The sequence below is a fragment of the Sparus aurata genome, chromosome 13 (genome assembly GCF_900880675.1).
Source record: "Sparus aurata chromosome 13, fSpaAur1.1, whole genome shotgun sequence".
NCBI classification, from domain to species: Eukaryota; Metazoa; Chordata; class Actinopteri; order Spariformes; family Sparidae; genus Sparus; species Sparus aurata.
The window spans coordinates 942755-958796 of NC_044199.1; the positions used below are offsets into that span (position 1 = coordinate 942755).

A 16042-nucleotide genomic window follows, 5' to 3' on the forward strand; every position below is an offset into this window, starting at 1 on the left:
ATGATCCCAGTGTAAAGGGCTGTGTGCACGCCAGGTGAGTGATGCCCTGCAGTGGTTTATAGGCAGACAGTAATTGGATGTGGCAGCAAATGGATTGTGTATAAATGGGAGGCAACAAATGGATGGTTGCCATAGATCTGTCAGCTGTAATTGGGCCTGGAAGGCAGGTGACATGCTCGCTCAGGAGGATGATGCAAGATAAAGCTGAAACATGGCACAGCGTTATTAAGTTATGTGACTCCCTGATTGATATGCTAACCGTGCAGCCAGACTCCATGTCTGTGTGTTTCTTTTTAAAATGGAGTGGAGCAATGCTTTTCTTTGTGTCTTATTTATTGAACATTACTCATTCAGTGTTTACATACCAGACAACGTTTCTGGAAGTGCACATGTGCATGCTTGCTTATGTAAACTAATGGATGCAACTTTGTGCCTGGCTGTCTCTTTATGGTAATAGACAGTTTAAAATGATCCACGCTCTCTAAACAGTAACTGTGTGATATGAGTGAGCTCTCCCATGAGGCAGAGATGAATCTTTGACACAGCAATCTTGTAACAGTTCAATGGTGCTGCCAGAGTCCAGCCGCCACGTTTGGATGTTTAGTCCCGTTCAGGGGCGGGGGCAGACGTTTAGAAATGATCGACCCTCAGGGTAAAGCCTAGCCTATTTTTAGCTGCACTTAGATGTTTCTTTTACCTCTCATTGCATCTGAAACAAATGTCCTATAAGGTCTGTTAACCACATGCTTAGCAGAAGTCTTGGACAAGGATGTATAAAAGGTTTTAACCCTTAACACGGCCTGACATCACCTTCATTTGGCTTATGCTTATGTTTTAAGTGAATTAGAAGTACATTCAAAGCAAATATCAGCATTTTATTAAAGCGTGAAAATGATTTGTGTGTAATGTAGTGAGCGTTATAAAGTCTGATGGCACCAGGTACGAAGGATTTCTGTGCCGCTCCTTTAGGAAGCAGGTTGAATGAGTCTGTTGCTGAAGCTGCTCTGAAGCTTGTCCAGAGTTGTGTAAATGCTGACTAACTTACAGGGTCAGCAAAACTATATCGGAAATGCTCACTGCTGTTGTCTCGGAGCAGGAACAGAGTAAAATGCTAATGTTGGTAATTTTTTTTTGAGAGGCTGGCTTGCAGTTGCAGAACTTCTTAAAAGACTGGGAAGCTCTTTGACCCTGTGATGTTTTGTGGAAGTGAAAGTCAAAGCACTTTGTCTGACTCAGCTGTCCTGAGTCAGTCGAGTGGTTGCTACAGACGACCAATGTTCTCTATCCTGTCAGCAAAGCCAAAGATCTTGCAGATTGCATTATCTATAACAGATGTATTTTAAATTAAGTTGAGTGTAATCTAATTGAGGATGAATTATTCTTACAGCAGCCATGACAAGTTCAAGTTTGAATCTGAAATGGTTTTCTTTGCTGCTGTAGAGAGTTAAATCTTCTTGTGCCTGACATGCAGGGATTGTCTGAGCATGTTCACAGCCTGTGGTTACTGTGTGCACATGTATATACTGTGCATATGTGGCGTATTATGTAACATGCATATTCCACTATGCATGCATGTGTATGCTGGCATCATATGTTTGGCTGTATTCTGTGTGTGGGGGGTATGCACTAGTCCTGTTTACTGATTAACATCAGTCAGAAAATTCCTGTTTAGCATCAACCATGCGTTATCATTGCCGTACACCACTTCACCTCACAGTGCGGAAAAACTTGGCAAGCATGTTGTGGATCTGGCCTGCAACTCCCATTCTTCATTAACATAGATAGCTGCCCTCTGACTAGTTTTATCAAAATACAGGAATTTGGTCTTCACTGCCAAAATGTAATGTAGATAAAAAGTGAAATACCACAATCTCTGCAAAAAAGCTAAGCCACCATGCAGAATGTTTTCAAACTTGAGTCGTTCCCTGGAAATTCTGCACCATGCTTTATGTTTTGCTCTGGAAATCATTAGGGCTGGGAGGACGCGTCGACATAATCGACGACATAAATTCGTCGACATGATTAATTTGCGTCGATGCGTCATCCCAAACAGGAAGTAGTAGTACCTATGGAGGCTGAGAATAGCCCCTCTCACACAGACGCTGCATTAACACCGCAGCGGCGGTTCGTCAATTCTCCGCCGTTATTCGTTCACACAGAGCGAAGCACCGCTGGAGTAAAGATGAACCGCCATGTAATTCACACAGAAAGCTGCGCTGCCGCTCCTAAAGAGACGTGACGGTACACGTCATGATGATGACGTCGGGGTGTTTCCCAGGTGTCCCCCCTGTCAATCTAAACCCGCGGACCGTTTATAATGTGTAGCGATTGAGAACCCGGCCCCTAAACATCCTGGAGGGTGAAAGAGTTACATTTTTCACGCTAAATTACATTATTACATAATCGCCATCAGTAAACAGGTCGCTGCGTGACTCTGTCACTTGCGGGGACGGAGGCTGTTTTCTGGGGGAAAGTTCACTGAAGTCTCGGTCGGGAGGGCTGACCATCGCGGTGATTTCTATCAACACAACCACCTGAGTGAGTTAAAGGTTTTTGCCGGTGACAGATGCTGTTTTTCGGGCAGAAATGTGAAGAAGAGTTGATAGGACAGGCGGGAGGACAGACGCTGCTCCGTATTATTTTCCTCATATAAGTTACCAACGACAGTTACAGTTACTACGTTACTTTTGTTTGGTCATGTAACGTTAAATTAATCGTTAGGTTAGTCGACTAATCGAAAAAATAATAGCTGGATTAATCATTTGAAAAATAATCGTTTGGGACAGATCTAGAAATCATACATTTTTTTCAGCATGGTGACTGTTTGATTCCAGTGAATTTTGCACTGAGGTTTGTAGCATTGTCATGATATTGGAATGTCTAAAGTCAATATAATGCTTTCTATCATGTTCTAACCTTTATAATTGTATTGAAATATACATATAACAAGGCAATATCATGACAACAGGGTATGACCTTCCTTCTCTTCTCTTGGCCAGTAGCAGAGCACAACAGGAAGACCGGAGGAAATGTTGAAGCTTCACTTTTTGTCATTTGTTTTAGAAACATTAGTATTTTTCTCTTTAGATTAGCCCTTGAAAAAATAAATGCTGTTGATATGATTCTAAATGGCTAGTTTAGCTTTCAGAACTAATTTCTAACAAATGCTGTGGAATTGGTCTTTTGAAACAGTATTAAACTATTGCCTCCGTTGTCATGACAACATTCAGCTTTCCTCAGTTCCAGTACTGTTTTGGCTCTGCTCTTGTTTGAATTTCTTAGGAAATGTTTTTTTTTTTGTTTTTTTTTTTCAAACTGTCCCGGGGAAAATGATGATGAAGATCAGTTTTATTGGAACAACCACTTATCTTGACAGATGTTTTACCCGCTTCCCCTCAAAACTGAAAAACAGTTGTATTTTAATAACTTCCCCAACTGGCACTCGGTGTGACCCAACACATCTGTTGCTCGGACCAGCCAGGTTTTTCTCTGCAGATTTGTTGTTGAGTCCAGTGAGAAAAGAAGAGCACGAACACTACAGATGTTGAAAATGTAACTGGGGGTTATAAAGCCCTGCCCCACTGCAGACCTTAGATCCTGACTGCTTTGCCAGAGAGTGTGTTAGCTTGTTTTCTTATCGCTCTGGTAGAACCACTCCTCCACGTAAAACAGCACAAGTCTGGAGAAACATGAAGCCCATCGTTGGCTGGAGATGAGTTCTCTGGTTTGCTGTCATCATTGATTGCAGGCGAACTTTGCCAGAGCAAAGCAAAACACTGACCAATGAGGGAACAAAAACAAGTTGTCATAGTCACATTACAAATGTCCAACAAGAGGCTTTGCAAACCTGACCAGGATTATTTTATAACATATTGAATCAACCTCAGAGCTGTACGTCGGATAAATTGAAAGATTGTGCTGTGCTGTATTCATGGCCGACTGTTTTTGACTTATAGGCACCAGGCTCTGAAAAAATTAACAGGCCAATATCTCCTTGCAAGAACTTGGCTTGTGAGATATTGCCTCCTTGCTGTGATGCTGGTTGTAGGTTATGTGAAACAATGATTAATGTTAAAGATTGTGTTCTCTGCAAATATCAAAAGCCTGCCCTCTGAAATGCTTTAAGGGCTTCATTAATTGATCAGGTGTAATGAGTGTTTCTGCAAGTACAGATTTAATCTTGATCCAGATTTGTTGCCAAGATTGCAGAAGTGCAGACATATTGTGTGGCTTTACAGTTTTACTCACACATAAAAGTCAAGTCTCACCAGCAAAGGAAGACATGTTGGACTGTTTGAGCGTATGTCTGGTCCTGTCCTCTCATGACCTCTTCATATCATATCCTGTCTTGTCCTCAGTGCTATTCCCTACATTTGTGAGAAATGTCAGGCGAAGGTCACGAGGACTGGAGAATGTGAGGTGGTAAATGTAACGGGCCTCCCCCCAGGAATGTGACACGTGTGTTACAACCTGCATCTACAGGCAAGGCTGTATTTGGGCTGCATAATCACACAGGCTGTAAATTACAAGGAGAAAGATTTGGTCCTTTGATTTATAGTTGAATGCTGAGGAAGTAGTTATCTGGTCTGGCACTCACTAAATAAACCAACAGCCTCCTGGGAGCTTAGTTAGTACTAGAAAGACAAACCTGAGACTTAGGAGTTCTTCGTGAAGCTGTACAGTCACTGTCTGTCGGCAGGATGTGAAGCTACTTGAGTGATTGATTAATGCACTAAAATGAACTTTATGGTGTTCACGTGTGTCCTGATGTACAGTCAAAAGTGCTACTTGCCCACAGCTATTGTATTGTTGTGTTTCTGCTGCACAGATAATTCAGGCAATGCGTTGGCACTCGTCTGCTGTTGTGTTCCAGGAGCATCCATGTGCACCCAAGCCAACTGACCACAGTGACCATGCATGCATAACCAATAAGTGTTTAGTTCTTTGAATAATCATATTCGGTGGTGGAAATTATTCAGTGTGTGTGGCATTTTGTAGCTGCATTTTCTTTAATTATAAGGGTTTTGACAAACAGGCCCAAGTTGACTTTGTCAGCCAGAAGAAGGCTACATCTATTCAACACTTGAGAGGAGGCACGATTTGATTTTGGTTTTTCCACATCTGTAGAGTATGCAGGCATGTTTGGAGACAAGTTAGGACAGCTCTGCAGCTCTTATACATCATGGAGGAGACAGAATTACTTTTCTATCTTGAGAAATTTGATCAAATGCTTTCACTCACAAGCCCAAGTAATGCTGCACATGTGCTGCACTGTCAACTTTGGTGCAGACATATTTTACATGGACCTATATGTAGACACCAAGTGTGGTACATTCCAGCAAAATTACTTTAATTGTAGTTGCTAAAACTTGAACTCCTTTCTTTTTCACCAAACAGAACAGTGACAGCAGGTTTGAAATTATTTTTCTTTCCTGTTTTATGATTTATCAGACAGTTATTAAAAGATCTTCTCAGCCAGGCATCTCCTGTCAAGTCATCTGGAGTTTGGCTTGACTTCTCACAAGGTATGCAGGGCTCAGACTTCTGGTAAACCGTGATTAGGATTCACGTCGACCTGCTGAACCATTGGAAGCCATTTCACAGCCAATAACACCTACTGTTGGCTAGTATCATGTGGTTGTGGTGGTGTTTGCCTTATTTGTAGGTCCATTTGTCTATTCTCTCTTCATGTTTGATTTCCAAAGAGCTTTACAAAGTATTAATTTAACACTGTCATGTGAATATGCCGTAGATGTCAGTGGCTTCTCTTAGTCTCTCTTTCACTTGGGGCTCTGTTAAACTCTGTTTCTGACTTGTTTTGGCAACAGTAGAGAGTCAACTCACATTTTGTCAGCAGGTGTCTTGTCAGTGAAATGATTTCTCTTTCACCTGGAGCACATTCCTCAAAAAGTCATTACTACACCAACAATTAAGGTGCTGCTCCAGGACGTCTGTCTCGTGAAGCCTTTGATTAGATAGTGGCGTGGTGAGAAGAGTACGAGTGTGCATGGATATATGTGCATGCTTTACAGAGCCAACAGTAAACAGTCATCACTGAGAAGTGATGTGGTGAACCAGAATTAGATGAAGTCTTGGAGGAGAAAGTGGAGCAGTGTCACTTTTCACGAACACAGCGAACAAAGCTGGTCTCAGTGCTGGACGGGGAACAAAGAGTCTCTGCCAGGTGACACACCATTGTTTAGCTCTGCCTTTTCAACTTCAGCACTGTGGTTGGCTCTATATAATCACTGAAAGTCCCCACAGCTCAACTTATTTTGCCCTAGATTAGAAAACTGTTTATTTATACGGACAAATATTAGTGGAGGAAACATGGCAACTTCTGACGCAGAAATCATAATAAACTTAAGAACAATACGCAGCTGTTTGAACTGATATTGTCTGCTCGATAACAACATTATAACTTGATGTTAAGTGTATATACTGTATATTAAGTATTTTTTTCCTTTGTATGCCAATAGTAGGGCTGCAACTAAACAGCCAATTATAGTTGTTTAGTCTTCATTAGAAAATGGAGACCTTTTTAGCATTTTCAGTGTCACACTGCAGACAGACAGTGACCGACTAGTTTGTGAATATGCTGAAGCATTTTTTGGCAAAGTATTTGTTTTGAAGGAATTGGTGGAGACCAAAGCCAGACCTAAAACTAGAGTGGATTTTGGAGTTGCGTGCTCCATAACTGCTGGATGCATAAATGGCAACCGTTTGCTAACAAGTTCACTCAATCAACAACTCATTTCACTTCTGTGTTTGCAGCTTGTGTCTGCAGCCTGTAATTGGCCAAGGATATAACCTGGTGTGCTTGATCGAAGGTCTTCATTTTGGGGGCCAGTTACTTGTGAGTTCCTGCAATACAAGCTCTGGCTTTTAATAATCACAAAGGACACTGTCAGAGCTTCATATAGACCTTTTTCATTTGGCATCTGGTGGCCATGCTGAACTCCAGAGTACAACAAAGAAAAAGGGGAAATTAATTGATGCTGACCGCATCGACCACACCGTCTGGACAAAGTGCTTTTTGTTCTTCTGGCTGTGTCTGCAGTGTGAATATTACAGATATACTTAATGTATTTTGTAGATACAGAATGGTTTATTCCAAACACTTTTCTTTTCTCATTGTCTGCTCTTTTTCTTTCGTAATGGGAACTGGGCGCAGCAGCTATTGTGAGCACATGCCTCCCTGCAGGGATTACTGACTCATTACAGGAAACACGCTGGAAACTTTGAATGTTGTTAGACCATCATGTAATTCAGTGCGGAAACACAGCGTCATTGTAAAAACTGTTCAGTCGGAGTAATAAAGTGCAAGTTTATTTGAATATGTGGTTTAAGAATAAAAAGGAACAACACATTGCCAATTAATGTTGGGCACAAATGTTAAAAAGGGGAAAAGACGGACTTTTGAATTGTCCATATTTTGCAGTCTTGCACAAATGGTTCAATAATCCTGCAAAGAATACCAGACTGTTTGGGGAGACAGGAGTATGAACCACATGAAAACTAGCTTGTAATCTGTAAATGTGTTGTGACATATTGTGATTATGTTTGTCCTTGCAGGTTATTGGACGAGACAGAATGAGGAAGTCTTACATCCTCTGGGCCGTGCTGTGGTGGTGCTGCTCCTGCTGGACTACACAGGCAGAGATCTTCACCTCCATCAGTAGGTTTAAACAGCCATGTGACATTTTCTCCCTTTATAGATTTAAATCTTTGATGAATCTGTTACCAGCTTTAATTTGATCCTTTGTTGGAGTTTCTTCACTCAGTTTGCCACACAATCCCCTTTTCTATACGCTTTCTTTGCACATTAAAAAGTGACATTGTGGCCAATATTTTGCCTGTGTTGTGTATACTGAACTCAGAAAGCTGTGATTACACAATAAAACCCTGATTGTTGTCTTGAAAGCTACAGTAGACTCGTTTTGGCGGTATGTCAGTACTGCAGGCATTGTTACATGTTGTCAGGTTTAAAGGTCTGTTCTGTTTTTGTCAACACATGGAGTCTGAGCCTGTGGACCTCCGACATATGTAAATCTTTGCATGCCACTGCATTACTTTCTGTTTGAACCTATTGATGGAATTGCGAGTGATTAACACTTACAACCCACCTTTTTTTTCACCTTCAGTCTAGATTCCACTCAGGGTATAGAACACAATGCAACTTTGAGATGTATGGGCTTAATCAAAGAAAACAGTATCAGCATGGCTTACATTACTTACACATGTAGAAGAGAGTAGAGTTTTGGGCTCAGGAATGCATGCATGTCCTTCACTATAAAAGAGGTTTCAGGATGGAGGAAGTGGCCAGAAGGCCAGAAAGTCTGAGTTTATTTTAAGGCACCAAGAATAACTTCTAAGAGAAATAATTGTGGTCCGTTCATTCCTCAAATCAAATCTGTGAAAAAAATAGAAAGGTTTCATTTTTAACACAGTCTGCATGCTTTCTGCAAGTGACATGAAGTCTTCGCAATATAATTTCAGAAGAAACAAAAGTAAAATATTCCCTTTAAGCTTCTTTTATGTAATATCTATGTCAGGCATGGACTGAAAGGAGGACTCAGATGCAGAGCGAGAACAGTTCAAGCAGGCTTTTATTCTGAAAATTCACTTATCTTCTCTTAAGATAGAGTGACAAACAAATAGGCTATAAAACTCTTAATAAACTTGCCAAACAGGAAATCCAGGAATAAAACATGTAAAACAAAACACAGAGGAACCTCAAAGCAAAAACATAAGACAACAGAAAATCACTTCTAACGGAGGTCAAGAAAAAGGCTGAAAACTAATCTATTCTTACGAGGACACAAAAAACGCTCCAACGGAGGAAGATGCTTAGGCTATAAAATTATTCTATGCTACACGACTGAGCTGAAAAATACTATGAAACAAAAAACACTCCAACGGAGGACAGAAGAACGGCTACAAAATTAACTAAGCCTCAAAACTGAAGTGACAAAATTACAACAAAAAATCACTCTTCTTAAGAGGAAATAAGGAATCAAGAATACAAACGTGGGATCACTTGGCATAGATCAAGGCAAGGACTGTGGTCATAGGCTGGAGGTACACAAATGAACGAAATGCTCTGGCACAGAACAAAGGGAGACGCGGACTATAAGACACGTGAGGGTGATGGGGAAACAGGTGGAAACAATCAGGGATCAGGGGAGACGTCAGACCGGTGACACATGAGGAAGGGCAAGTGACCTGAAATGATAGGGGGGGTTACTTTCAAAATAAAACATGAAATTCATGAGACAAAAAACCCAGGACGAGACACCCCTCACCACGGTGTGACAATCTAAAAGTGTGTTTGGTGTTCAGGATGCATCACATCACTCAGCAGGCTGTATTTCATGAGCTGAACAGTCACTTAAATCACAGGGATTGACTGCAGTGGGCTGGACAGTTATGTTGGTTCCGCACTAAAACAATGAAAGAATCTCATAATTCCTCTTTCCTGGCAACCCTGGAGAATTAATCATGGCTCAGCGTCTCCATGGAATTATTTAAGAGGTGTCCTTCACCCCAGTCGTCTCGTTCTCAAAGGCTCACGGCTGAACAGCCGCTGTAGTCTGCTCAGTAATTGTATACAATCAAAGCCCCACAGTTTGTGGCTGAAGATGTATTTTTACCCCAGTAGTAATCTGTGTTATCAGAAATACATTTTATAGGCTTTTAAAACAAAAGACAACAGAGGTGAATGCTGTCAGTACTTGCTTCTCTATTAGTTTTCCATCAGAAGAAGTTAGATTTGTTTAGAGAACATGCACATAACATTCATTTATAACTTGCAAAACAAGATGTGAAGCTCTTTTGCTCTTTTTTCTTTCAATTCATTTAAAAGGCAATGCATCTTCTTCAGGGAGAAACTGATGTTGATTTAATGTTGAGTGACACCTCTCAGTCACCCACAGCCTCCCCGTCTCTCTGTCTGCAGGCCAGATGACAGATCTGATCTACACAGAGAAGGAGCTGGTCCAGTCTCTGAGGGAGTACATAAAAGCAGAGGAGTCCAAGCTTGCTGCTGTCAAAAGGTACAGTTACAAACCGTGACTGTAGACTGTGTACTATAGTTGAGTAAAGTACTTTGAGGCTATTGTACTTTTGAGTATTTCCAGTATATTGCTTGTGGCCTCTACAAAAAGTAGAATCTACTTGGGGCTCCTTGTAATTTTTAAGACAACCATGAGCTGCTCGGAGACCACTAGAGAGACATTTAACCTCTAAACTTCGTAAATCATTTACAGCTGTAACACTTTATGTCCATCTGTACTTTAGCTGGGCCAACAAACTTGATGATCTGACAAGAGTGTCCACCTCTGACCCAGAGGGCTACCTGGGCCATCCAGTGAACGCCTACAAACTGATGAAGAGACTCAACACGGAGTGGACTGAACTGGAGAGCCTGGTGCTTCAGAACCCCTCAGATGGTAAGAGGAAGGAAAGAGGAGTGGAGCTGGAGAGTGGTGTGGTGTTGCCTTTCTTTTCTCACTAATGTTTTCTTTGTGATAAGTTGTTCTGTTTTTTCTCCTGGATTGTGTTGTCTGGCCACATGCAGCTGTGGGTCTGTTGCCTGATTGACACTATACAGATGTTTGCAGGGGTAACAAGCAGAGGCTGTGTGTAAACTGTGCCTGTCTGAGTGCAATAGCTCAGACCAAAAAGAACAACAAACTTGTTGCTAGCTGCTTTTTCCTCCTTTCTCTCTGCAAAATGAGTGCTACATCTATAAATCACAGGCAGTTGCTATTTCCATCAGCATAGTTTTACGTTCCCCGAAAGTTTTTATGTTTGCTTGAGGACTTTTTTGGCCTTTTTTAAAAAAAGGGTATTTTGATTAATGACAGATAAAAAACGCTGTTTAGGGAAAAAGTTCAAATGGAGCGAACATGTATCTCACATGATTGATTAAACTGAAGAAAACTCATCATAAGAAGCTGCTGTGTCCCTTGCCGGCGTCTTTACAGATATTTTTGGCAAACATCTGGTTTTGTTCCAGTTCACAATCTCTACTTCTTTTATTACAGCCATGAGTACGAAGTCTATAGCCAGCTTGGGTAGCGTTGCTTTTTCTTTACCTTTTGTTATTTTCAAAACCTTTCAAATCCACCTGGCAGTAAATTGAAACACGGCTGATGTTTCGCTCAAGTCGAAGCTGTTTCGAACACATCAGATGCATCTCAGTCCGGCCTTTCCATTCACATTGTAAGCGTCATTTCTGTTCACACCACAGAATGCATCTGAAGGACCGCAGCTTCACTCAGTGTGAACAGAGTGCAAGTAGAAAGCGGCAATCTAAAAATCTGAGAAGATGTGAACAGAGCAATCATAGCTCAGACTGAAGAGTGGAAATTGCTACTCAAACACTCCAACTTCATCTCATCTGTCATGTTTCAGCTCCAGCTGTTCCTCATCTCTGCATATTTTGGCTCTCCCATTGTGTGTTAGTGTGTGTGTGTGTGGTGTGTTTGGACCTGAACGTCATATCTGTGTGAGGCAGATAAAAGAGGGTGAATCATGTGTAGTACGAGTGTATCTGTATACGTGGCCATGAGTCCGAGGGAGACAGAGAGAAACTGGATGTAAACCTTGTGGACAGCATTTTGATTTAGTTTAATGTTTGTACTTTTGCATTGACCTTATTCCCCTGCACCTTTATTTACATTTATTTTCCTTCTTTATGTCTCAGCAACACTGAATCCATTAACATATGTCAAAAAAATCAAGTAAAAAGTCAAATTGAGCCTTAAAAAGAAAAATGGCCTGTCATGTATGATATGCAGCGAAGATCCCTTTATCTAGATTGGAGGCATCTCTGAATACTACAGAGTTTAAACCAATCAAAGAACAAATGAAATGAATCTGCCTGCGGGAGTTTCCTCAGGATCAGCAGATGGTGATATCTGATATGGAGTGATGAAGAAAGTATCTTTTCCTGAGCACATAGTTCTTATTAAAAGTCTTCATTAGCCACACACAAGAGACTGATCTGAAGTGTATTGGTTGGTACTGGTCCCTCAGAACAGAGGCTCAGATTATGTGCAGAAAGTCTGGACCCGCTGTGTCAGGAAGATTGGTGGTGGCTGAGGGTCATAGGCCTGATTACATCAAAGATATTAAGTTTAGTTTTCATGAATAATTCTAGCTGCAAACACATATTGAGACTGGCGAGAGAGTAGGAAAAGGAAGAGGAGGACCACAATAACAAAAGCCCATTAGCGGCAAGAGGATGATTTGTAGTTGTATTGTTGAATATATCTACATTTGAATCCAAATGAAACTCTCACTCGACTGTAACAGGAGCATTGTCTATATCTTTAATACAATCTTTAAATTATATTGTTCAAAGTAAAGGGAATAAAATGTTTGAGTAGAATCAATTAAAGGAGTTTAATGCATATTTTTCAATTAATCAATCATTCAAGATCCCCTAATGTGCATTCAGTATATTCAAATGTGCTTAATGGAAGATTTAACTGGCTGGCCACTAAGGCCCAGTTGTTTTCTATCAGTGAGAATGAGACAAAGTCACAAAACTGTCTAAAAAATCCTGAACATAGATGGTTTTCAAGGTTGCTGTTCAATTCTGTATATCATTTGAGCTTTATGTTGCTCTGTTATCGCAAAGTCAAACATTAACATCCTCTGATTCATTTTTGGAGAGTACTCACAATTTGTGTATTTCATTCTCAAAAACATCCTGACATTTCCCTCCTTCCTCTCCAGGGTTCATTTCCAACATGTCCACACACAGACAGTACTTCCCGGATGAAGAGGATGCAACGGGTGCAGCCAAGGCGCTGATGCGTCTTCAGGACACGTACCAACTGGATTCTGAGGCTTTCGCCAGAGGAAAGCTGCCAGGTAACCAAGACGAGTGTGAGCTGATCACTTTGAGAAAACATGAAAAAGTGAAGAGGGGTAAATTGGTGTTTACATTTATACGTCAAGAAAATGAGAGGAAGGAACTCTCCCCGCCCTCCACCCATAATGACTTTAAATGGTGTGTTGGTGTGTGTTTATTCTGCTGTCAGCAGCAAACAACTTGTGTTTTGGATCCTACACACACACAGTACAATTTTGTGAAACTTGCTCATGTTGACCAATCCTCACTTGTTTAACAGATGGATATTAGTTTCAGGTTCAGGTTTATTACAGTTTGATACCGAACAAATATGTAAAGGTGTATATTTGTGTGTGTAGAAATGTGTCTTTCTTTGTATGTGTGCATCTGCATCATGGCAGTTCATGCTGAGTTGGGATCCAGTAACCTTAGATAGCTTCTGCATGTGTCAACTTGCACATCATCAGACAATTTAATCGATGATACCGTAACTCCTCATACCAAACACAGGTTACAAACACTATCCATCAGTAATGAAGTAAATATGATAATTTGTCAAGAAAAGAAGATGTTGAAATCTCAGCATGGTCAGTATTTCAGTTTAATGTATCTTTTGCCCAGGTGTACACTCTGATGCCCTTCTGTCAGTGGATGACTGCTATGACATGGGAAAGACGGCTTATAATGAAGCAGACTACTACCATGCGGTGCTGTGGATGCAGCAGGCCTTGAAGCAGCTTGACGCTGGGGAGGAAGCTGTGGTTTCCAAGGCGGACATTTTGGACTACCTCAGCTACTCTGTTTACCAAATGGGTGATCTGCCTCGAGCCATTGAGCTGACACGCCGACTTGTGGCTATTGGTAAGAGGGAGACAGCGTTACCCAAGATATGTATTTTAATCAGTGTGCTCACTAATACACATACTCTCTCATCCATTAATCTCAGCCTGAGTTAGCCTCATTATTTGTCTTTCTTGCAACCAGAAATTGTGGGTCAGTGGTTTGAGGGTCTCCTAAATAGATCTTTTGACTCTTATTTAAGGAGCACTGTTTGGAGTTGCCTCCCTTAACACTTACAGGGACCAGCTAGCTGACCAATACAGCTGCGGTCCTCTACTGTTGGGGTAATTGATGGGTTGTCTTCTTGCTGTTGCACTAATCACTACACTACACCCTCCTCCGTCACTGCAGTGGTGCTCTCGGTTTGCCAGTGCCGCAGGGTGTAGTCCATCCAAAGTAAGGGCCCGAGGTTTGTGACTGTTATTTTAGTCTCAGCATCGAGGGCTGTGTTGACGGCTGCAGGCCATCATGTTAGAGCTGTGGTATGCTTGTTTACAGGTGGCACGAACTGAACATGCAGCAGAAGTAGCAGAGATTCATGTATAACAGGTCATACTATATATCTCAAGTAGAAAACAGAAACAGTAGTGGAGATATTGTAGAAAAGCAAAAAAAAGGTGTAATCCAGATTATTATTATTATTATTATTATTAATATTATAAGTTAAAATGTTTGCACAAAATGCAGGGAAATGGGAAGCAGACAGCAAAGCAAGCAATCACATTTAATTTGTTGTGAAGAGCAACGCAAGTAAACGAACATACAGAGTCATAAATCAGAAAAATTCCCAGAATTGGCACATGAACAAAGACATAGGTGGGTAATTACAGCAAACAGTTAATATAAAGATAAATAAGACAACAAAGATCATGTATGATATGGCATAATAAAACAGACACTGTCTCATCACCCACATAAATATTGTTACCTCAGGTGTGAGAGAAATCTGACAAAGTTTTGATGTTTCTCCAGGTGATTACCATTCATCATATTGGGCATGCTCCAGAACAGAGCCAGTGTACTGCAGCACTCGTGGAAAAGGGAACACATACTCATTTGTGTTGTTTAATTACCTCCAACAAACTGCACATTTCCCTCCTGCCAAAGAGCCCAAAATAGTCAATATTTAAGTTACAGCACATTTACTGTTGATGTTCCTGTGGGTACACGAGGCAGCTCTGCTCCTACATGACGATGAAGAGGCTCAGTATGCTCCTGCTGTTACTCCTCTGCTCACTGCGGATTCAGTGTATTTCCTCAAAAGTCCACTAGGAGGTGTGCTCTCCATACGATCCATTTGTACATCAGTACAGCAGACATTAACCAAAGGACATGAGGGAGACAGTAAAGATGTATTACACTGGAGAAGGTATTGAGATCATTTACTTAGATAAACATACGTTTGAGCAAAAGTCCTGCATTAAACCGCACAAGAGAAGGTTTTCAGTAGCAGCAACAAATTGTACTTAAAGAATCAAAAGTAAAAGTACTCATTGTGTAGAGTTGTAACATTATTATTAATGATGCATTAACATACTGTATTAGTGTTTGATTGATGTAGTTGGTCAATGTGGTACTAATTTGAGCTGCTTCATACAGTTTTGGATAGTTTGATTTATGTCAGTGCATCAGATTTTATGAAGAAGTTGTATGTTTTGTATTAATCTTCAGAGTAAATAGAAACAAGTACAAGTTTAGCTGTTCAATAAATGTAGTGGAGTAAAACATGAGTTTTTTCCTGTGGAGGGAAATATAGCTCAAAATATTCAACTAAAAATATGTTACAATTGTACTTCAGTAAAGTTTTTTGGTTCATGTTTATCCGTAATCAGCGGCACTGAGAACGGACTTAATTGAAATCGAGTTGAAATGTAACGTCAACAATTATCATAAGACAAAACAATGTTCTTACTCTTTTTAACTCATTTGTACCGACTACACTGGATTTTAGTAATAACGAGTTATTTGTACGGATGATGTCAGCGGTAATTACGGGGACAAACCCTTCAGACTGAGGCAGAAATGCAGCATCTCCTCAGTTCTTCAGGTTATCCCACCACTTCATAGTTGAAGTTAAAAACCACTATCAACTAAACTTTTCTTGTACTGACAGACTCAAGCCACCAGAGGGCGGGAGGAAACCTCCGTTACTTTGAGAAGTTACTGTTCAAGCAGCTCAATGAGATGAACCAGGCCTACGAGCCTCCCTCTGAGGAGCCCATCCAGCTGGGAACCTACAGCAGACCTAAAGACCATCTCCCAGAGAGAGAGACCTACGAGGCCCTCTGCAGAGGGGAGGGGCTGAAAATGGTGAGATATGAAGAGACGTTATGGCAT

The 16042-nt window shown here is 41.0% G+C and overlaps 1 protein-coding gene across 4 annotated transcripts in view; it reads left to right on the forward strand.

Annotated features, from left to right (window-relative positions):
* LOC115594660 (procollagen-proline, 2-oxoglutarate 4-dioxygenase (proline 4-hydroxylase), alpha polypeptide 2) overlaps positions 1-16042 on the forward strand; it is a 39849-nt gene that overhangs the window by 4534 nt on the left and 19273 nt on the right. For all 4 annotated transcript variants that reach the window (XM_030438859.1, XM_030438858.1, XM_030438861.1 and 1 more), the window contains exons 2-7: positions 7576-7678; positions 9959-10055; positions 10300-10451; positions 12748-12885; positions 13487-13726; positions 15819-16015. In XM_030438859.1, coding sequence (XP_030294719.1) covers positions 7594-7678; positions 9959-10055; positions 10300-10451; positions 12748-12885; positions 13487-13726; positions 15819-16015 — 909 coding nt within the window. In that variant the 5' untranslated portion in view covers positions 7576-7593. The remainder of the gene's footprint in view (positions 1-7575; positions 7679-9958; positions 10056-10299; positions 10452-12747; positions 12886-13486; positions 13727-15818; positions 16016-16042) is intronic.